We start from the raw sequence: 23,890 nt of genomic DNA on the forward strand, positions 1-23,890 counted from the left end.
AGCCACCACACAGGAGAAGGAGGATGGGGCCTGGAGTGGGGTGGGCACCTCAGGAACTGAGAAAGTGAGAAAGGAACGTGGATCCACTCCACCATCCTTACAAAGTGATTGTTCGGTCCTTATACCTGTCGCTTCATGGTCCCAAGATGGCCACCATGTTTAAGACAAGAATAAGAAGGAGATGCGTTGTGTCCCCTACAACACCTCCCCCCACAAAAAAAAGAAGCTTCCTCTGCCAGTGGACTTCCTTTGTCGTCTGGTAGCCAGAACTGGGTCGTATGGTTATCATTAGTGTAAGGGAAGCTGGGAAATAGAGCATCTGCCAAAGAGAAAATGGGCTTGATTGCCTTTGCAAAATCATGATATGTTGCCTGGGGCTGAGCATGTTGATTTCCCAAACAAAACTGGGCTGCCTTAGCTTGGGAAAGGGGGTGGAGAATGGTTCTGGGGTTGGCCACTTGCAGTAGTCTACCTCAGTGGTATAGCACTTTACAGTTTACTAAGCACTTTGATTTGTGATTCTGTTTGAGCCTCTCAAGTTTGTAAGACAACACAGGGATTGTAAATCCCCATATTACAGATGAGGAGAATGAAGGTCTGAGAAGTGGGGTGACTTAGCAGTGTGGTAAGCAATAGACCCCAGTCCTCCAGACTCTCAAAGGTGCCTCTTCTGAGCTGAGAGGTTGACCTCAGCTGAGGGCGGGGAGCTGAAGTCACACATCTTTGTGTCCCAGATATCTAGTTCAATAGCCTGGCACAACATGGGCATTCAGTAAATGTTCCATGGATATATTAAGTAATGAATTTCCTTAATTAATTAATTAGTCCTCATGCTGTCACTGGGGACTTTGATTAATTTATTCACTTGCCCCCTGGTGCACAGGATAGGAATAATAGCACTTGGCCACCGATTCCTTGCTTTACTTACAAAAGAGGAAGATCATCCCTTTCCAGGCATGCCCCTTTGGGGGATGATGATCAGGTCTGATGGGAAGAGAGATGAGGAAGGGGATCCAGTGACCAGTTGCCCAAAGAGCAAAGGCACCTGGATCCATTGGCCTTGAAAATGGCTCAGCTCAGTGACTATCTTCATCGCCACAAACCTGTATCGAAAACACGTATTGGCCTTCATAGCTTTGAAAGCCAGTCTGCCCGGCCAGATGGGTGCTCCTCAGGGCAGACTCTGAATCCTGTCTGCATCCCCACTGATTGGCAGCACAGAGATTGGGTGGATATAAAGAAGGAAAGGCCCATCCCTTGCCCCAGGGCTCCTCATCTTTTGAAGGAGACAGGCATCCACCTAAATGACAGACACGAATTCCAGAGCACTGAGCTCTCTAGCAGATGCTCAGACGTTGGGTTGGCTGGAAAGTGATGGGATAATGGGGCAATGAAGTCATCTGGCAGGTGGGAGGGGAGAAGGGATCTGAGGAAGCTCCAGTAGGATTTGAGTCTGCTTTCCGGGAAGGGAAGGAATTATAGCTGGCAGCCAGTGTGGGGGGAGGAGTGTTCTAGGCAGAGGGCCCCATGGGTACAAAGGCTTGGAGGCAGGAGAGGACAGGTGGGCTGAGCAGTCTGACACTGAGTATAATATGTCTGAGAAAAGAGGGTGGAGATGAGACAGTACAGGTAACACAGGTATCAGGGTGTGAAGGGCCATGTTAACATCCTATAGTCCTATGAGTCTCAGATCCCAGAGTCATGAATCACCTGGGGATGTGATTTCAGATTCTGATAAGAGTAGGTCTGAGGTGGCGCCTTAGATTCTGATTTCTAACAAGCTCCTGGAAATCAGGGTGCTGCTGATCTGTATGTAGTTCAAGGCTGCACTGGGAATAGCAACACTTTAGGCAATGGGGAACCATTGAAGGTTGTGCACAGGGACATGATTATAGTCTGATTTTCTTCTTAGAACAATCACCTCAAAAGCTGTGAAGAAGCTCCAGCAGGGTAGAAGGATGCAAACAGGATAACAGATGTATTTTTCTATATCTCCAGCTCCTGAGATGGTTTCTGGCTCAGAACGGATAATCAATAGATACATGTAAAGGAATAAATTAGCCATTTATGATAGACTTTTAAAATGAGAAAATAGGAAGAAGAGATGACTCAAGTTATGCCAGGCTGATAAGCCAGTACTATATAAAACACTCTTTTGGGCCAATCTAAACTGAGAATATGTCTTAAGGCACTGGTTTTCTAACTTGTTTTTGGCCAAGGATCTGATTGCTTAAATGAAATCCTAAATGGAGGCCCAATATGTGAATCAGATAAAAAACAAGTAGTGCCCTGGTTGGCACAGGGGTCAGGGCTCGGTACCTGACACCCCACTCCTTCCCCTTCTTCCCCTTTCCCAATGACTGGCAGATTCCCACTGCAGCCCAGACCCTTGGAAGTATCAGTGCCCTCAGGAAGCCAGCCTGACTCCTCCCCCACCTCCAGACTGCACAAGGCCACCCCTCTGCAGGATCTTGAATGGAGATTATCTACTTCTGGCTCGGCTTCCCCTGCTAGACAGCGCAGTCCTTCGGGATAGGACCATGAACAAAGACCATCTCAGGGTTCCTTGTGTGCAACACAGGGTCATGCTGGCAGTGGGGGAAAGATGATGCGCAGAAGCAGACATGTGAGCCAGCAGGTCCCAAGGAGAACGGACCAAGGGACTAAGATCCCAGAGCACCAGACACACATTACCACCTCCCTCCCAAGCAACAATGGTGGCGTGGACAGCAGAGATGGGCAGGTGACGGAGTCAAGATTTTTAGACTAAGACAGTTGTGGGTTTAGATTCCAGCTCAGGCATTTATTACTGTGCAACCTTGAATAAGTCTTGAGCTTCTCCAGGCCTTGGCTTCTCATCAAGAAAACAGGAATAACAAATCTTCCCTTCAGAGGGATGCGACACAGAATGAGTGAGGCACTGGATGCCAGTGCTGTTTTCTAAGCCGTGTGGCCCTCTTCCCGCTCACTGTTGCCAGCTCGCAGCCTGCCTTGCTTCTGCATGAGTGTCTCTGCACATTGCATGAGCAGGAAGCGTCAGTCAGGCTGACAAATCTCTGTGCCCCCAGGTGGTATTCCTAACCAGTTAGAGGTCTGGCATTTATTCTCAACTGCTTGTCACTGTATTTTTCAAATAGCCACGTATTTAAATATCATCAGCCTGATTGCTCCTGCAGATATGTAGCCCTTGTTCTGTGTAGGCAGGTGTTCCAGATGGCAGCTGCAGCCCAGTGGAAGGGACAGTGGGCATTAGAACATTGGGATCAAGTCCCGGTCTGCTCTTTGCCAGCTGGGTGACCTTAGACGTATCATTTCACCTCTCGAAGCCTTAATTTCCTCAACAAGAATAACAAATATTTGCATAGTGCTTCACAGTTTCAAAGCTACACTACCACCTGTTCCTGTGACACTTCTAACCTCTGAACACAACTGATCTTTATCAGATCAGCTCTGAGATACAGCTCAAAAAGATGAGACTCTCCATGTGGGGCTCTGAATCCTAGCTCCCTTGTAAAGCTGTGTGACTTAGGGCAGATCCTTGCCCCTTCTGAGCCACAAATTATATAAAATGGCAATAATTTGGCCAACAAGTATTATCAGGCACGTGCTCGGTGCCCCGTAAATGAGACCGACTGTTTGGTTTGTATTCATCATTCGGATGTTAGATGTTATTGTCATTGGCCTGGGATCACAAAACCACTTATCAAAGTCAGTTCTCCTAAGCCAGCACCCCACATCCCTGTCTGCCTATCACACTTCCTTGCTGAAATAAAGATATAAAACCTACTTCTCAGAGCAGGACAGTGTGAACAGAAGTAGTGTGATTGGCAGTGACATATAAACTATAAAGTGCCCAGTCCAGGAAAGACGCCAGCATTATGTTTTCTCCGTGCAGCCCCAGTGGTGGTAAATCCAATTGTTTGTCACAAACTGTGAACTTTAAGCCTGAGCTTTTTCTAGATTGTGCTAAACATCATCTGTAGGTCCTTCCCATTTGCTTCTCAGCTCAAGGGTCTGATTTAAACACCATTCCCTTGCCCTTAGGGGATGGGAAGAGAGGGAAAGGCAGCCCATCTCTGGAGCAACACTGGGAGGTCGAGGCAGACAGGCTGGTTTCCAGCCACTTGGCCTGTCTGTGGGGCCTGGCCCTCCTAGGGGGCTAATCCCTGCTTTGTGATGCTCCCTTGGAGTGGGCACAGAGCCTAAGCCAATTAAAACCCTCTCTCTGAAGAGAGCTCGAGTTTCTGGGGAAGCACAGGACTGCACATTGACTGTACACAGGCCGTTGCTTCAGGGACCACTCCCCTCCTGCGAGCCGGAGCTGGAGCAGAGCCGGGGCTCAGAGAAGACACCGTCACTCGCCCTCTGTCCAGGCCCCCAGATGACCATGGGGGTCCTCACGAAAGGCAGGATGGCAGGGGTATAAATAACTCCCCATCTTCCAGATCAGGAAAGTGAGGCCCCATGTGACTTGGCTCATACCTAGTAAATGCAAGGCTGAGATTCAAACTGGAATGCCAGTTTAACATCAGTTAAAACAATGGTGTGTTTTCTGTCTTTCTGGGATAAAAGTGAAACCCTTGTCACCTTGCACCGCAGCGTAGATCCGGGCACATCGTGGATTCCTAGTATATGTTTGTTCAGTGACTGAATGAATGAATATATATGCTCAACAGGGGCATTTTGTCTGAAGGCAGCAGGATGTGTGGGGTAGAGAAATCCAGAGCTGCACCTGGGCTGGAATGAAGTATCTTGTCATCATCATCATAGCAGCCAAGTGCTAAGTCTGTTCTAAGTATTTTACACATATTAACTTATTCAGTCCACCCAGTAACCCTGTCTGCTAGGGACAGTGACTATAACTACTTCACATAAGAGGCACAGAGAGGTTGAGTAACATGTGCAGGGCACACGGCTGGGCAGTGATAGAGCTGGGATTTGAACCCTAGCAGTCTGGTTCTTAGCTACTACGTATGACTTTCTGTCTGCCTGGGAATGTCCTCTTCTGTAAGCTGGGGACGGAGAGGATGTGCATTCAGCATTCGGGGCCTCCATGACTTTTTTGAGATGAGAAGGGACTTTGCATTAGAAACACCGTACTAGACAAATCTGGGCTGGTGCTGGCTAGTACCGGCCAGGCTGGGCCCCAGCTGCCGTGACCCCGCTGCGTTTCAGCCCTGGAGAGGAGTGCATAGCCCGGTTTACTTCCTCTCCTGGCTGGAGGAGCCAGAAAGACTGCTACAGTGAACTGAGGTTAACAACCCAAACCCCCCAGAATTAACAGAGTGACAAGCAGTTTCTTAATGAAACCGAATATAGAGCCACAATCAAGAGAACAAAGTGAGTGGCCCCAAGAAGCCAGGACTGCAGTGAGCCATGTGTAACACTAGCCAGCAGAGGGGCCAAAGGCCAGAGCTTCCCCATGGAGAAGACAGGCCCAGGGCTCTGTGGGAAGGTGGAGAGGCTCTGCTGAGTCTGTGTGAGCCCACCGTGGTGCCGGGGCAGCCTAGGAGGTGTACTGTGTCCTTCCTCTGTTCCTGGTGGTGGCTGGGAGGGTAAACAGAACCTCCTCGGCTAGAGTCTAGGGCTCCCAGGGCAGAGCCGATAAGAGCATTCTGAGAATGTCATCTCTGTGTCGTGGGCAGTGGGGAAAGACCAGGTAGAAGGAAGAAGGCTCCTAGAACAGGAGATTGAAGGGCTCATCCCTCATATCTGCTGGTCCCTCGCTAAGGAGCACGCGGCCTGGCCTAGGGCCAAGGGCAGAGCTGTTCAGTGTTCCTGTGTTTGCTGAAGAGTTTTGTGTTGGATTGGGGTGCCCTGTGGGGGTTGGGGGCTGGATGGTACACGCTGACGTGGGATTTGTGCCAACAGGCATCTTTGATCCCAGGCACTGGGGTTCACGCTGCAACATATTTTTGCTTCAGCTGGAAGCTTGGTTTGATCAGAATCCTCTTAGCATGGGGATTGGCATTCCTTAAACATGTGGAATTCATCCAACAACATTCCCTCCTAACTGTGGGGTAGTTATTCATTTCCTTGTCTGTCTCACCCTCGGGATACGCAGAGAGTTTAAGGCAAACCTTTGCACTTTGAGTCAAAAGACGTAGGCTGCATCTAAGCCGTGCCTCTTGGTAGCTGTGCGACTTTGAAACAAGGAACTTCACCTCTGTGAACATCAGTCCTCTTATCTAATACAGGACCATGATATAGTTACTCAGAGGTGTTTGTTCCGTTAATCAGTCATTATTTATTAAGTGCCCACTGTTTGCAAGGCTCAAAGTTTGAACGATGCTGAACGAGATGGACGTGATCCCTATCTCCATACAGTCTGGAGCATGTAATTAAGCAACTACTGAAATATAAATACAATATAAATATCACGTTGATACCTTTCCAAAAAGAGTATAGGCTGATGAATTTAAATCACACAAACATGTAGAAGAAATTTATAAGCTTCGAAGTACTGTTTAAACATTAGCCATTATCCTTGTTGTTCTCATGACATTTCCTCTTTTTTTTTTTTAAGTTTATTTATTTATTTTGAGAGAAAGAGAGAGAGGGAGAGACGGAATTCTAAGCAGGCCCTGCACTGCCAGCTCAGAGTCTGACCGGGGGCTCAAACTCAAAAACCGTGAGATCATGACCTGAGCCAAAATCAAGAGCTGGATGATTAGCCGACTGAGCCACCCAGGAGCCCTTTCCTCTTATTTTTAAAGGTAATTCAATGATCTGAGCCCCACTTTCCTCATCTGTAACATGGGAATTATAATATATGCATTAGTTAGCCTTTCCATGTAATATACCACCACAAATCATAGCAGCTTAAAATGACCATTTATTGGTTTCTAAGAGTCAGTAATTTAGGCTGGGCAGAGCTAGGTGGCTCAGCCAGTTTTACTCTGAGCTCACTCATGAGGCTGCAATCTCCAGGGGTCTCATAGGCTCAGCCCTTTGCCTCTAGCAACAAGCTGGCCAGCCTGAGTCTCTTTATATGATAGATGTTTTCCAAACAGTAGCCAGAGAAGGCAAACCCAAAACTCAAGGGTATTTCACGCTTCTGAATCCCGTTTGCTAATGTCCCCTGGGCCCCTCGGCCAGTGCAAAATGGACAACCCGGGAGTCAGTGTGGGAGACTGCACAAGGGCGAAATACAGGGAGGTGTCATTTCTATAGTAGTCTCCCACCACACCTAACTTCCCCAGTTATCCCAAGGACTTTGTGATTGTTATGTGATACCACACCGGTGGTGTTTGTTGTACCTGCCCATAGTACATGATTAAGAATTGTTAAGTGACTCTGGATCTGAGCAGCTCGCTACGTTATTGGGGGGAAATACATGACACAGAAAATGAGCAGCTAATGATTGGTCAAAAACAAACCCATGTAAAGTATGGCAACGTGGCTAGAAATACTAAGATGTCAGAGCATCGCTGATACCGACACTGCATCGCAGCTTTTAACCCTGGTATTTTAAAGAGAGATCTTGATCAAAAGGAACTTTCTCGGAGAAGGATGGCCAGGTTGGAAGGAAGGTGAGTGGGCACTGAATTAGGAGAAGGCACAGGAACATTTTCCCTGTATTATCTTGTAACATCTATTACCGTTATTTATTGAATACTTATTTATGCACCAGGTACGGAATTAAAGAACATTCCCAAGGTTTGCCTCATGTAAGCCTCAGGACAGCCATGTAAGATGTTGGACTCTATCTTCATTTTACAGATGAGGAAACTGAGCCTCAGATAGTTTCTTTGTTCAGAGTTGCACAGGAAGTACCTAGTAGGTTCAGGGTTCAAGCCCCTGTCTTCTGGACTCACAAAACCTATTGTTATCATTGAAGTCTCTATAAAGGTAATTGTAGCTCACAGGCAGTTGTAAAAGATAATACAGAGATATCCTGGGTACTCTCTACCCAGGTTTCCCGCAGCAGTAACATTTTGCACAACATCAGTAGGAGAGCAGATATCACAACCAGGATGGGGGCATTGGTACAATGCATTCATTATATGTAGATTTCCCCAGTTTTACATGTGTCCTACTGGTGTGTATGTGTGTGTTTACTTCTGTACTGTTTTATCACCTGTAGCTTAGTGTGTCCAGTCAAGATAGCGGACCTTTCCAGCACCACAGGATTTCTCACACTGCCCTTTTATAGCCATACCCACCTCCTTCCCACCCCTGCCCCATCCCTAACCCCTTGCAGCTGCTGATCTGTTCTCCATTTCCAACATTTGGTCATGTCAAAAATGTTACACAAGTGGGATCATATAAGACATAATATTTGTGATTGTGTTTTTTTTTTTCACTCGGCATAATTCTCTAGAGAGTCATTAGTATCATTAGTCATTCATTTTTCTCACTGAATTGTATTCCATGGTGTTCCCTTTATTTAACCATTTGCCTGTCGGAGGACATCCGGACTGTCCAGTGTTTTTGCTATAATGAGTAAAGCCTCTACAACCATTGTTGTACAGGTTTTTGTATGAGCATAGTTTTCACTTCTGAGAAATAAACACTCAAAGTGCAGTCATTAGATTGTGCAGTAATTGCATGTTTATTTCCATGAGAAAGTGTCAAAGTGTTTTTGAGGGTCTGTACTAATTTATATTCCTCCCAGAAATGTGTGTGCACTTCAGTTTCTCTGCATCCTTGCCAGCATTTAGAGTTATCACTATTTTTTCTTTTAGCTACTCTGATGGGTACATGGGGATATTGTAGTTTTCATTTCTATGTCCCTGACGGCCGGTGATGTTGAGCATCTTTTCACGTGCTCATTTGCCATCTGTGTATCCTCCCCAGTGAATATCTGCTCATGTCTTTTGGCCATTTTCTAATTGGGCTGTTTGAGGGGTTTTTATTATCGTTGTTGTTGTTGTTGTTGTTGTTGTTGTTTACTGTTGAGTTTGGAGCACTCTTTGTGTACTCTAGATGCTAGACCTTTGTTGGATATGCAGTTTGCAAATATTTTCTTTTCATCCTAGTAACGGAGTCTTCCACAGAGCACAGGTTTGAATTTCAGTGAAGTCCAGTTTATCACTTTTTTTTTTCTTTTTGGGTTGTGCTTTTGATGTAAAGCTCATGTTTTTTACCACTGTGCTTCACTGCTTTCTGAAGCCTGAGAAAGAGAAATCTTATTCTGGGGTTAGAGTGGGGGCAGGGCAAAGGATTAGGCTTGTTTGTGAGGTTCTAGGGCAGAGTTAGGACCAGCAAGAAGCTTCTGGAAATCAGTAAATTCTAGCTTTTGCTATCAGAAAGACCCTTCGAAGGGGCGTCTGGGTGACTCAGTCGGTTAAGCGTCCGACTTCGGCTCAGGTCATGATCTCGCAGTCCGTGAGTGCTGACAGCCCAGAGCCTGGAGCCTGATTCCGATTCTGTGTCTTCTTCTCTCTCTCTGCCCCTCCCCCGCTCGAGCTCTGTTTCTCTCTCTCTCAAAAATAAATAAAACATTAAAGAAGAAGAAGAAGAAGAAGAAGAAGAAGAAGAAGAAGAAGAAGAAGAAGAAGAAGAATTATTATTAACCTTTGAAGGCCACTGCTTAGAGGATGAAGTGTGTCAGGAGTGAATGCCCCATCATCCGAGATCAAGCAAAACCTTACTGGTGTTCATGTGGACTCACAGCAGGATTCCAAGCTTCAGATGGGGCTTGTGTGACTAATATCCTTTATGTTCCTCTCTAATTCTAGGACTCTAGGAGAGTGGTATCTGAATGACCCCTGCCTGACCTTGTGTGTCCAACAAACACATCGACCAGAGACCATCCAGGTTGATACATTTGGAAAGGCTTTCCGTGGCCATCTGGGCTGTCTCCAGTTTGGGGCAGGTTGAGCCAGACTCAACAGGAGGTGGCCATTGAAGCCACAAGGTCTGCGAGTTTTCCTGCCTAAGGATAGAGTGCACAGTAGCCAAAGGCTTGAAGGGCCCAGGCTCGGAGGCTGGGGCCTGTTCTTGCTCTCTTTCCTCATCCTGGGGCCAGCCACCTGGCTGCCTGCCCCACCTCCACCCCAGCAGCCTCTTCTTCATCCAGACCATCAAGGAGAATCCCTTTCCTTGCAGCACTTATGAGACTTAATTACCGATGGCGAGGTCCTTTGAGGCTTTGGATGAAAGGGATACGAGCAGCGCAAGGCTTGATTAGGCGTGTAGGACTCTGGGCACAATTAGCTCCGTGAGAGCCTGGCCCTGCCTTTATCTGTCTCCAGCTCCGTGTGACTTACAGCAGCTAATTATTGAAATAAAAATTGCCTGACCACCCAGCTGCTGGAAAGAGGGCCCTAATATCTATTAAGTCTGCCTTTAATTATTGGAAATGGTGGCAGCTTCAGGCAGTTAGGGTTTTCCCATCATTATGGGCCTTTCCCTCCACCTCTTTGAGGCTTGCATACACAAAGGTATAAGTGAAATTCTGCCAAAGCCACTTCTTTCTCCCTTGCTTTGCAACTGGGCATCCCTTTCTGGGATACCTTTGCGAACCAACTTTGCCTGCTGCAAGGACCCCTCTCGATTCCTCCCCAAAGGGCTTTGCGATCATTACACTACAGAACTTGAAGCCTTTGACAGAGTACTTTGAATTCAACGTGTGTGTGTGTGTGTGTGTGTGTGTGTGTGTGTGTACATAGAGGCAGTCCTCAGGCGTGGATTACCTGGGATGACCCTCACACCACCCCAATATGCAGAGGAGAAAACTGAGGTTATGAAGGGAAACACAAACCCGGCAACTCCTGTCTCTTTACTTGCTGGTGTGGCCATCACCAAGTCACAGCCGCCTGAGAGCTTTCTTCTTTCTATGGACACAGAGCCCTGGGCAGAGCAAGAGGGCACAAGCAGTGGCTACCTTCAAAAATCTGCGGGGCTCTTGTGGGATGGAGGGAGTTAGTGTAACAACTGAGAGACTCACTATTTGCAGAGCCTGGAGTCAGTCCTTGCTACCTGTGGTGCCAGTTTTCTCCTCCAGCTCTCCCTCCAGAGTGGAGGCCTAACACAAGAGCCCCAGGTAATTACGGGTTTAAGCCTCGGACACAGGAGGGGATGTGCAATTAATCAGCCCGACTGCCTCTCCCCTCCCTCTGATGATCTCATAATGTGGTCCCAGAATAAGACGCCCATAGAGAATCAGAAATCTGTGCAGGGCCTTTGCACACTTTTTTGCAGAGTATTGGCATGCTGATGATAAAACTTGGGTTTGGGGCTTGGCCCTTGAATGGATTCTCCAGGGAGAAGGAGAAAGCCCCTTCCGGGGGGAGCTGAGAGGCAGAACAGTTTCTCAAGAGTCATGGAGAAGCTGAGTCGCAGCACATAGCCAGCACACCTGGGCTGGGTGGGTGTGCTTCCTAGAAAGCCACGTGGAGTTGAGCTGCCCAGTGGGTGCAAGAGAGGGGTGCGTGGGGGGCATTTCAGCTGCACCAAGAGGTTCCCAGGGGTTCTAGCCCACCCCACGTGAGCGGCATGCAGATGAACGTGAGCGTGCCCCTTTCCCTGTCCCCTGGTTAACTCCTGTGCAGCTCTTGGGCCTCAGCTTAGCTGTGACCTCTTTCTGGCTGCCCTGCTGCCTGCCCCACCTGAGCTGATGTCCCCTACTCTGCCTCGAGCATCTCTGTCAGTTGCTCTTTTGTGCTCACTGTGTTGGAACCATCTAGATGTATCTGTCCCTCTAACTGTGTCTGATCCACTTCCTTGTCCCCAGCACCACCCCCACCCCCGTTTGGAAAGGCTTGGTGGATGGGAAAGAACAGGCAAGGATGGATGAACCCAGGGAAAGTTCGCCAGGAAGGTGAGGGCTTGAAAATCTTAGGAGGGATGTTCGGCCTGACAAGGAGACTCAAGGACACACAGACAAGTCTGTCTTTAGTCCGGAAGGACTGTTGCTGGGACAAAGGCGCTGGACTTCCTCCCTGGGACCCCACGGATTAGAGCTGAGGCCTTTGGAAGGAAGCTAAAAGAAGCTTCGGCTACATGTCAGGAAACATGAAACTTTCCCTGGAGGTAGTGAGGTCCCCAGATTTGGAGGTGGCATGACCACTTGGGGATGGCACAGAGGGGACTGACATCGATGGGGCATGGACCAGCTGACCTTTGATGATACTGTCAATCTTAAGATAGTAAATGCCACATTTTCTGACTCTAAGAGGTCCTCATTTATAAAGAATCGTTGACTGGTAGGTAGCTCCGGGAGGGGAAGCATCTGGATGGAAGAATGTGGAAAACACCGCCCTCATATCCCCTCCTGTGGGTTGAGGGCCTGTTGCATCCCAGGTCCTGTGCACGCTCAGCCCTTTTGAGTGGTCTAGGCAGCTCTGGTGGGAGCTCTCTGAGCTCAGGATCGGAGGATGATGCCCATACAACAGTCACCTCCCTTCGATACCTGGCCTGTGACAGGCCCTCAAATAAAAGGGCGAGATGGCACCTGTAGGCAATGGCACCATCTGTCACCTGCTTGCCAGCCACTGATTAGGGATATCCCAGTAGCTTGGCTGGGCACACAGCCATACTCCACCGTGTTCCCAAAAAAGCCCTTTTTTTGGCCCACAACACTGTCTGGGGCCACTTCGAGCAGCAGGTATAACAGCAATCCTCCCAGAAAGTCCAGGGTAGTTGCTAACCTGGTCCATCAAAGGAATTAATACTGCTAACAAAACAGAATGAAAAAGCAAATAGAACATCTAAGGAAACTAAAATACGGGATGACCTGTGTGGGAAGCAGTATAGGTTATGAGTAAAAGCTTGAGCCTTGGGGTCATATAGACCCAGGTTTGAATCCCGGTTCTGATACCTTCTTGCTGTGGTCTTCTGGGCAAGGCACTTAACCTCTCTCAGTCCCAGGTTTCTAAGCTATAAAATAAGCGTGGTTTGGGGATATGGTGAGGATAAAATGAGGTCATGAATATAAAGACCTTGCTCTTAGCCACCATTATTATAATCACTGTGTCACTGTTTTTTATTTTTTTTTTAATGTTTATTTACTTATTTTTGAGAGAGGGAGAGAGAGAGAGAGAAAGAGAGCACAGGCAGGGGAGGGGCAGAGAGAGAAGGAGAGACACAGAATGTGAAGCAGACTCCAGGCTCCGAGCTGTCAGTGCAGAGCCCGACGTGAAGCTTAAACCCGTGAGCTGTAAAATGGTGACCTGAGCAGAAGTCGGACACTCAAATGATTGAGCCACCCAAGTGCCCCTCACTGTGCCACTGTGTTTAAAAGCAAGACATTCCCTCAAGTGACAGGGCCAAAGAAGTGAGCTCTGGGTACCATTACAGAGAACACAGACTTAGGGCCAGATTCCGGTCTTGGCATATCGTATGAACTTGGACATCGCTTTGCTACTCTGAGCTTCAGTTTTCAAATCTGTAAAGTGGGGATAACCCCTAGTTCTCTGGTGCACGTGTAGCCTGACACAGTCCCCACACAGCACAGATGTCCCCTCCACTTCTGGCATCCACTTTCATATCACAGTAGGGTTTAAAACAAAGGACTTGCAACACCAAACTCTGAAGGACTAAGGAAAGTAAAAATTTATGATGGTCTTATGCACACATACACAAACAGATAATGCCCGGGACTTCTATTTTATAGAACACATTTTAGCTCTGAAATATTTATGGGCCCATCTTGACACACAAAGAGCTAAAAATATCACCATGTGCTTATGTTAAGGAAAACTTATAAAACTTTAGTCCGGTAGGAATTCAGTCAATTTCCTGGTTCGTCTCCGGCTGTTCTGTAGGTCACAAGGAAACCCAGGGTGGTAACAGCCCCCGTTTCCCTGAGGGCTTTGGCAGGGTCGAGGTTCCTTGGCAGTGAGGTATGTCTGTGCAGGTCTCCCTGCCAGTGTTCCGGGCCCCTGCCCCTCATAAATATTGCTGGAGCCGGCACGAAGGGCCCAACTTTGCTTCTTGAGTTTCTCCCCCCACACCTAAAGCTTTGTTTTGCCCATCTCCCCTTCTCTCCCGGGTCCAACACCTGTGCCATTCTTCCAGGCCAGCTCCCGGCCACCGCCACATCAGGGCTTCCAAAACCCAAGACGTGGAGGACGCGTTCTCCAGGGACCTCCCATCCAGGCTTTCTGCCACATGCTTGCTTGCATTTTACTGCCCTCTTGGATGACAACTGTTCATGGAAGTTGCTTTTTCTCCACCAGGCTGCTCACTCCTCCGCTCTCAGGCTTCCCTTTCCACCTTTCTCTCTCCCTCAAGGCTGGACTCGGAGAGTAACGGGGTCTCCCTCTGGTCCCAGTTCTCATACACCTCCGGCTTCATCCGTGCTGTGACTAGAACAGTGCTTTGCACACCGTAGGTTGGCAAGCCATCCATGATCCTGTTTTGGCAGAGAAGAATAAAACAGAAAATGTCAGAGTCCACCTTTGAGGAAATATGAGGCATAGTTTCTGAAATTTTTTTTTTTAGTTAGAAATGTGTCCATGCGTGTGTGTTCTGGATTGTGAAATGCATTTTTACTGTACGTCAGAGAAAACAGAAAGTCACATCTAGACTTCTTTTCTCTCCTTACCTCAAAACTGTCTGGCCTGGCTCACTTCTACTTGACATGTTTCGGTCATAGTTTAAATGTCACTTTCTCTGGGCAGTGGTCTCTGATCTTCTCTCCACCGTTGGCCCATCTGGCCCAGGCGAGGGGCCCGTGTGGTCCTTCCCCTGCCTCTCTCCCTGGCCGACTTGTCCACTATGTAGAAGCTCCAAGGAGGTGGAAGCTCATTTGTCTTTCTTTTTTAATATAATTCACTGTCAAATTGGCTAACATACAGGGTATACAGTGTGCTCTTGGCTTCAGGGGTAGATTCCTTCCCTTGGTTCATCGCTTACATACGACACTCAGTGCTCATCCCGACAAGTGCCCTCTTCAGTGCCCACCACCCATTTTCCCTCTCCCTCACCTGCCATCAACCCTCAGTCTGTTCTCTGTATTTAAGAGTCTCTTGTGGTTTGCCTCCCTCCCTCTCTATTTGTAACTATTTTTTCCCCTTCCCTTTTCTGGTCTTCTGTTAAGTTTCTCAAGATCCACATATGAGCGAAAACGTGAGATCTGTCCTTCTCTGACTGACCTGTTTCACTTAGCGTAATACCCCCCAGTTCCATCCACATTGCTGCAAATGGCAGGATTTCATTCTTTCTCCTTGCCAAGTAGTACTCCATTGTATAGACCGCATGTGAGGCTTGCGACAGCAGGGTGGGAACTCAGTGCGGGAGAGAAGAGGCGGGGTGGGAGAAGAGGTCAAGGGGAGGGAGGGAAACAAGGAAGCCTGGCGTGTTACCTCAGCACATCTTCTGCAGCGCTTAGGACAGGAAAGGTCCTCAGTAAGCATTTGCTAAATGAATTAACCTTGGTACTAGGTGTGCAATACCTTTCTCCTGATTCAAAACTAGGCCCTGACATTTGAAACCGTGGCGTCTAGAGCAAGTCACGTAATCTCTTTTGTGAGCTTGTTATCTCATTTGCACAACAAGAATAAATAAGAAAAGATATAAAAGAGCATGTATCTAACCCGCATAATTGCTGCAGAGATTGGAAATAGTGTGTACAAAATACCCAGCACAGGCGTAGATGTTCGATACATGGTAGTCGTTCTATTGTTATTACCTCTTTTCCTGTCTGAGATTATACCCTGATCACCATCACCACCAGGGTCCCCCAGCCCTGCCCACATTCATAGACCTGTTCAGACCTTCCAGATCTATCTGAGCCCAGGTCTGTGTAAAAGAGGGGGAAAAAAAAAGCCTAAAATGTAGATTTTAGAGTCACCTACCGGCTGCGTGAACTTGACCAACCACCCAGGTCATGTCGCCTGCTGTCTAAAGTGGTAATTTACTAGGGCTCTTACGGGGCCGTGTGGAAGGCACTGCAGGCAGGGCTCGATGCACACATATTTCTTCCCTTTCCTTGTCCGGGGCCCACTCTCCTTCCCCATAGAGAGGCCAAGAATGACACCCATGTCTGCATAAGGAGAAACGTGTAGAAGCGTAGGTCCTGCTTAGCAAAGCACTGGCGGTCGCCTCCTCTGGCTGACACCCTGGACAGAGGGCTTCCGTCCTGCTCATCTCCGGCCCCAGGGCCCAGCATAAGTATGTATGTAACAGGTTGTGGAAATGAACTCCTCTCTGGAGACATCTTCATGGTGCTCGGGTCTTACCTGAAGAAGAGTTTCAGCAAGCCCTGCCTCAGGAGCAGGCCGGGGTCTCACACATGTTACATGGGTGCAGTTACATGTATGTTGGTCAGAAATAACAACATGTCAATAATGATGATGATGACTACACGGCTAGTAGTCATTTCCCAATCCCTTCTGCCTGTAGGGATAAGGTACATTAGTTCACAAAGCATCTAATAAAGCCAACACCTCCAGCCTGCCCAGAGCCCCATAGCCAGGAGGTGGCTGGAGCGAGACCATGGAAGCTGGTTCTGTCACTGTGCGTGGTGGAGGGTTGTGGGAAGGAAGGTCTGGAGATGGATGGGTCCAGCTCTTGATTCACTTCCTGGTGTCAGATGAGTGGACAAAGGGCTACGGAGCAGGGAGAGAGCAAGGATGCAGCACTGTGACCTCTTGCCTACACCCTCCTGCCCCATCTCCCTCAGGTGAGCCCGGTGAGCCAGGTATGCAGAGGCTCCGTGGCAGCAAGGGTGCAGGGTGTCTGAGAAATGGCCGGCAGCTCTGAGGGACAGAAACGGAGGGTGTGCGTCTGGGAGAAGCGAGGTGCTCTGTGGGCAGCGGGAAGGAGCGGAGGGAGGGTCAGGAAGGTCAGGCTAATAGAGTTAGGGGCAGGGGGGAGCCCCTGGTCAGCAGGGTAAGGAGGGACTGCCATGTTGAAACATGAATGTGTGCCAGGTGCCTGGGCTGCCCAGCCTGGGCGGGGAGGGCCGGGCGGGTGGGTCCGAGCTGGGCCCCCTCCCCAGCATTCCTCCACCCTCCCGCCGGGTCTTTGCGTCTCTGTGCTTGGGACCCTCGCTCTACTGTCGCCTCTCACCTCCCAACCTCTTCCTCCTCTATTAAATGCCAAGCCGAGTGTGAACCATGACCAACCTCCCATCTGTTAAAAAATAGATATTTACCATTTACTGAATTACTGTATTAACTCAAAACTGGGGGAAAAAATTAAAGGGGAATAAGAGCAAGGCAAATGTTCTCCCTGCCTCTGCTCTGTGACAGGGAAGCTGTGAGTTTCGGGGCTGTGTTGTTAGTAATTCATAGTTACTGAGCCTTTGCCTTGAAGCCGGTGTCTTTGGTCAACAGGCACACACTGATAAAAAAAAAAAAAACATAGTCATCCACCAATTTAACAGCCTAAAATGTGTCTCAGCCTTATTAACATACGTTTCTGAGGGGATGTTCCTCTCCAGCTATAACTGATGCTCAGCTGGAGCCTCCTAGAGGGTGCCTTTTAAAAATAAAATGTCGGCTTTTTTTTCTGATGATAATAATGGCTAACATTTACTGAGCACCTGCTATGTATTAGGGACAATATGTACCAGGGACATGTATTAACTATTATTTAATCCTCAGAACAACCCTAAGAGGCTCATCCTTACAGATGAGGAAACTGAAGCCCAGAGAGGTGGAATAACTTGTCCCAGGTCACACAGCTGCTACATACTAGATACATACTTCAAACGTAGGCTTACTTTGAAAATTTTTTTTTTAATGTTTATTTTTGAGAGAGAGAGCAAGAGCGAGTGGGGCAGGGGCAGCCAGAGAGAGGGACAGAGGATCTGAAGCAGGCTCTGCACTGACAGTGGAGAGCCCAATGCTGGGCTCGAACTCATGACCCAAGCCGGAGTCGAATGCTTAACCAAGTCACCTGGGTGCCCCTTTGAAATTTTAAAAGAAGTCGTATAAGCAATGCCTTTGATTCAATTTTAGATATATCTAATACATATTTACCTAAATCAAACTACTAATATTTTATATCACCTAAGATTGGTAAGAAGTAAAAAGTAGCTGTCAAGTATTTGTATTCATTCATTCATTCACTCCACACGCATTTCATGAGCTCTGTGGATGCCAGGCCTGCCCTCAGGGAACTGCCATCAGGGGAAAAGCAGACATGAATATAGACCATTGAGTTAGCTGGATGTACAGTGATAAATCAACATGAACAAAGGCAGAGAGGCCACAGAATTAACATCCAGGAAGGTTGCAAGTGACTCAGTGAGAAGGAAGTGAAATGAGCCAGATCAAAGATTAACCTTCCATTTTGACCAGGAGACAAGAATTTATTCTGAGCTCCTAGAGAGGCATCAACAGGGTAGTGGAATGATCTGGGCTTAAGAAATTCATCTGGCACAACCTACCGAGGCAAAATCATCTCATGGCTGTATCCATATGCCAAGTTCAACCCCTGGACCAGAATTCTGGGTCCACCACTCAAGATCTGTGTAACCTTAGACAATATATTTAACCTCATAATTTCTCACCTGTAATTTACAGATAGTCATAGTACCTATAACACAGAATTGAAGTGAGGATTAAAATATTACTATGTACAATATTAGTAACAGTACTCAGCAAATATTAGCTACTAATAATAACATAATATTGGTTATTATTATGAAATCATTATTATGAATTATTAGTCACTAGTATTAACAATGGCTAACATTACTTTAGTGCTTACTCTTATTATATTATCATCATCATTATTGTCATCCAGGGGGGTGGGTTGGAGGTGAAGGGCCAGAGGGCACAGAGGCCAGGTGACAATCGCCATAAATTCTCATCCAAATTAGACCAGAACAGTGCTTTGGGTCAAAAGCCAGTATTGGGTCAAGTTAGAGAGTTGTCTGCCTTTTTAAAAAACTGAAAGAGAATGAAATAGGAAACATCAGAATACATTGTTCATCATGTGGTAACTTTGGTTTTGTGAATCTTCTTTCCATTTTATACACACAAACACACGCATTCATATACATAAATGTGTGTATCCAGTCACAACGTAAGATGTTTTTCAAATTATGGATCGCAGGCAAAAAGGTTTCACAGCCCTGGAGTAGAAAGTGTTATCACCGGTCTTCCCTCCAGCCCTGCCCCTCAGGTACTCAGACGACCAACTATCACTGCGTAAGCCAGTGTCAGAAGACTGAATGTTAAGAGACCAGAGCTCGGAAACTTGGGTTTGGGCTTCAGTAAGGTGATTTGATTTCTATGTATCTTACGTCTTTTTCCTTGTCCCAGAACTAATTTCCATGGGTATTCTGAAAACTGGGACCCAAAAAATATCACCTACACATCTTGATTGGCTCTAGCTGCCACCCTAAGGCATTGTCTGTCTAGTATTGTTGGCTTTGCTACTAACTCACCGTGTGGCCTTGGGCAGACAGCTGGATGGCTCTGGGTCACTGTTGCCCCATGTATAAAATGGGGGTGAAAATAGTTGTCTTATATGCTTTGTGGTTATCAGGGGGTACCAATGAAATCACAAATGTTTGCACTCTTTGAAAATCATGGAGAACATGTAGAAGGAAGTCTATAGTAGCCAATTGGGATCTGTGATAAATCCCAAAGACTCCAACCAGTTACCAGTGGTAACCTCAGACCATTCTTTTGCTAAGTGAAGTGATGCAGCTTTCCAGGTTAGGACATAATGGACCCATTTGAGTGGGTCTAGAGAGCTCTGTAACCAGATGAGCAGAGTTTGCAGTGGAACCAGGCTGAGACCTTCCCCGGGAGATGGCCTTTTGGGTCTTGGTAGGGAAGAGGGCATCTTCGGCCAAAAGGATGCCTCATCTGTCCATGACCGAACAAAGAACTTGGAAACACCCACCCATCGGACCAAAGCTAACCTTCAGTGTGTTTTGTTTGGCCTACAAAGTGTTTTGAGATTTGAAGAAATCATGGATAGAATCCAAAAATCACACATTTTGTGTCTAAGTCCAAATTTCTAACTTGTCTTAAAAATGAATAAGCCACCCTGTACTGCTTGCTACATTGCAGCCCTGCAGGCACTGAGTGCCCAACTGTCCTCTTGGCAGGCCCGGCCCTCGCCGCCGTCTGTCAGAGACCCCACCCCAGGCACGGAGCCTCCACACCAGCATGGCACCATTGGTCATAGCTCTTGCTCTGTTGCTTTTCTACAGGACAGTTGCACAGTTTGTATATCCACAGGGCTCTAAGAAGTGGAACAGTGAAAGAAAGAACTGAGAAAGCTGTATGCGTCAAGAAAAATAAGAGCTCTCATCAAGCCTCGCTCAGGATATTCTGTTTTCCTCCTGTGCTTATCTCCTGGCTCTTGTATGGGGCTGCATTTGCTATTCCAGAGCCAAAGGAAGACATTTGGAAGGAAGAAGGGAGTGCTATCACGGGTATAAAAAAAATCCCAGGAGGGGCGCCTGGGTGGCGCAGTCGGTTAAGCGTCCGACTTCAGCCAGGTCACGATCTCGCGGTCCGTGGGTTCGAGCCCTGCGTCAGGCTCTGGGCTGATGGCTCGGAGCCTGGAGCCTGTTTCCGATTCTGTGTCTCCCCCTCTCTCTGCCCCTCCCCCGTTCATACTCTGTCTCTCTCTGTCCCAAAAATAAATAAAAAACGTTGAAAAAAAAAAATCCCAGGATGTCCGTTTAGAGCAAAAAGGTCCAATGGGGAAAAGAAAAAAAAGTGATATCAGGAGCTTCCCACCAATCAGACACCCTGGCAACACCCAGGCAAATGGGGCTGACACTGTGGCTTCCCCAGGTGCTGATGGTGTCCCTGTTGAGGCTTGTAGGTCTGGACGTAAGGGAGTTCTCAGATTGCCATGGTGGCCAGGGTCAGCCTAGCTGGAAGGACACTTTTGTGTAGTGGAAGGAAGGGGACTCACGGAAGTGTGGGAGAATAGAAAAACTCCAGTTTTAGAGCCTAACAGACCTGGGTTCAGATCCGGGCTTTATTACCGCCTCAGTGACCTTGAAGGAGGTTCTGAACCTTGGTTTTCTCATCTGTCAGATGGGGATTGGTTGGCCAATTAAATAAACAAATGTATATTAGATGCACCAGGCTCTGGAGTGAGCAAAAGAGCTAAAGTGCCTGCTCTCATGGAGCTTACTTATTAGTGGGAGAAAACAGACAATTATCCAGTAGTTGTTTAATTATCTGGTCATGATACATGTGAATTGGTTATTTATACTCTGACTCATTTCCAAAAAAGGTTGGAAACAAGAATAACATCTCAGGCCGTGTGACCATGTAATGAGATAGTGTGTGCTAAGTGCTTAGCCGCATGCCTGCGTTGTTTTTCATTTCACAAAATCTTTTTAAAAAATTTTTTTTAATGTTTTTATTTATTTTTGAGGGGGGGAGAGGGGCAGACAGCATGGGAGACACAGAATCCCAAGCAGGCTCCAGGCTCTGAGCTGTCAGACAGAGCCCCATGCGGGGGTCGAACTCACAAACTGTGAGATCATGACCTGAAAAAAGTCAGACGTTCAACCGACGGAGCCACCCAGGCGCCCCCACAAATTCTTTTTTTTTTTTTTAATGTTTTATTTATTTTTGAGAGAGAGAGCGAATCTGAATGCGGGACTGGAATCCACCAACCGTGAGATCATGACCTGAACTGAAGTCTGAGGCTTAACCAACTGAGCCAACCAGAAGCCCCGTTTCACGAATTCTTAAGGAGCCCCAGCTCCGTGGCAGGCCCTATCCCAGCTGGGGACATGATGGGAACAAACACATGATTCCTATCTAGGGAGACTGCTGAAATCAGTGCCCTCTGGTCTTTGTTTTCAACTACCTTGATACCCATCACTGGAGGGGAGGCTGAAGCCTCTTCCTGGCGGCTAGGCGGAGTAGCAGAAAGAGGATTTATCCTCAGAGGGCCCGGGTGCAAGTCGTCCCCCCCCCCCCCCCCCCCACGCTACTGATCTCTTTGTGGCTGTGGAGCCCTCCCCTCTCCAAGTCTGAAGTCCCTCGTCCACAGCATCGCAGGGCGAATCCGAGGCCGGGATGAATTCGGGTATTGCCTTTGCCTCCTGGGGCCCGGGCTCAACCCTCTCCTTGGTTTCCCGGCTGCAGACCACTCAGCCCTGAGTGCGGCGAGGACCCTGTTCGTGGATGTGGAGGAGCGCGGGCCGGAGGCCATGGACGTGAAGGAGAGGAAGCCGTACCGCTCGCTGACCCGGCGCCGCGACGCCGAGCGCCGCTACACCAGCTCGTCCGCGGACAGCGAGGAGGGCAAGGCTCCACAGAAGTCCTACAGCTCCAGCGAGACCCTGAAGGCCTACGACCAGGACGCCCGCCTGGCCTACGGCGGCCGAGTCAAGGACATGGTGCCGCAAGAGGCCGAGGAGTTCTGCCGCGCAGGTGAGGGCGCCCGGGGCTGGGCTGGGGGGGAGGGGCAGCTGTGCACCTGGGTGCGTGCGCGGGTGAGCAGACAGCTGGCGGGAGGACGCGGGCCAACACCAGGTCTCGGCTATTCTGGCTCCCAGATCTGGTCAGAGCCTGCCTGTCATTCACGCTTAGTTAAGTTCATCTTCGTGGTCACCCGGTCCGTGGGCATAAAGAGCTGGTTAGGAGCTGGGCTCCGGGCCAGACTAACTGGGGTTGCGTTCAGAACCGCCACCAGCTCTCCGGGAGGCCTCAGTCCCCATCTGTTAGATGGGCTGCACTGAATTGTGGGCTGGAGGGGCATGTTGTAAGCGGTGAGCATGCTAACATCAAGTGCGGAGTAAGTCAGTTATTCGTTTTATTACTCGTCATATATGTATCCATTCAACAGACGTATTACCTTCTTTGCCTCAAGTATCGTCCCGGTCTATCAAAGCGTTGCTCCTGAAATAGACCTAAAGTCTTGGTAATTGGATAATATCTTGGCACCTGACTCCTCTCCTTCAGTTCCGGCCTACACGAGTCACCTCCTACTCCAAAGTAACTTTCAAATCCATCCCTCTTCTTCATCCACTATGTCACTGTCCTCTCTCTCCCCGGGAGGGTTGACCACAGCCCCCCTTCACCCAGTGCTGCCACCTCTGGGCCATTCTCTGCACTGCACCTGGAGTGAAGTTGGGAATGACTCCCCCTTGTCCATAACCTGAGCTCCTTAAGCTGGCATAAGGGACTTTCCCCAGATCCGTTTTTCTTCCTGGACTATTTTGTCCCCCGCCTCTCCACACCCTGCCACCCATGCTCCAACCCTCAGACCTACTCATGATTCCCACACTTGCCGTATTTGTTCCTTACCCTGGTGCTGCAGTGACTCCTATTTTTCTGCCTGCAGACCCTTGAGCCCTCTGTGATGCCTGATGGGCTGCTACCAGTCGCTGATTCTGCCCTACCCGCTCCCCTTCCACAGCCAGGGTTAGCCAGGCAGCGTGCTGTGTGGTTTATATACATTCCGGCACTGTTATCTAATCCATACGACAACCCCGAGCTGAATCCTTTGCCCCAGATCACAGAGGTAAGAGGAGCCGGTCTCAAACATGTATACCCTCATATAGCCTGACACCCACCTGGCCTCTCCCACAGGCCTGAATCCACATGAAAGCTGGCCTGTTTGTAATGCTGCCTCTCAGGCTCAAAAGAGGAACGATCTTTAGCTCTTTACCAGCTTGTGCTTAAGAGCTCAGACTGGCAACTGACTGATCTCGATTTCAATTCTGGATCTGCCTTTTTTATTGCCCTCAGCTTCTTCACCTGGGGAATGGGTTAACAGTGATCCTAATCGTAGGATGGTCATGAGGATTAATGAGGATTGTAAATAAAGTAGTTGACACGGTGCCTGGTGTGGAGCAGATGCTTCAAAGATTCTGCCTACCACTCATTGCCTTCTCTGGGTCTCAACGATGAGAAGGGACAAAAGGATATCAAAACTTTCTTCCAGCTCTGTCCCGCCCATGCCTGATAGAGCTCAGTGAGCCCTGACTGGCCCAGCTTGGCCTGGATGCCACCCTAGCACAGGAGGCTGCAGAGAGGAGCCCCCTCTTGTCTTT

General features: G+C 48.3%; 1 protein-coding gene across 8 annotated transcripts in view; it reads left to right on the forward strand.

The window, feature by feature from the left end:
- The window catches only part of TENM4 (teneurin transmembrane protein 4), a 748,341-nt gene that overhangs the window by 337,269 nt on the left and 387,182 nt on the right, over positions 1–23,890 (forward strand). For all 8 annotated transcript variants that reach the window (XM_043580116.1, XM_043580117.1, XM_043580115.1 and 5 more), the window contains one exon: positions 21,978–22,265. In XM_043580116.1, the coding sequence (XP_043436051.1) occupies positions 21,978–22,265 (288 nt within the window). The remainder of the gene's footprint in view (positions 1–21,977; positions 22,266–23,890) is intronic.

This window comes from Prionailurus bengalensis, chromosome D1 (assembly GCF_016509475.1).
Source record: "Prionailurus bengalensis isolate Pbe53 chromosome D1, Fcat_Pben_1.1_paternal_pri, whole genome shotgun sequence".
NCBI classification, from domain to species: Eukaryota; Metazoa; Chordata; class Mammalia; order Carnivora; family Felidae; genus Prionailurus; species Prionailurus bengalensis.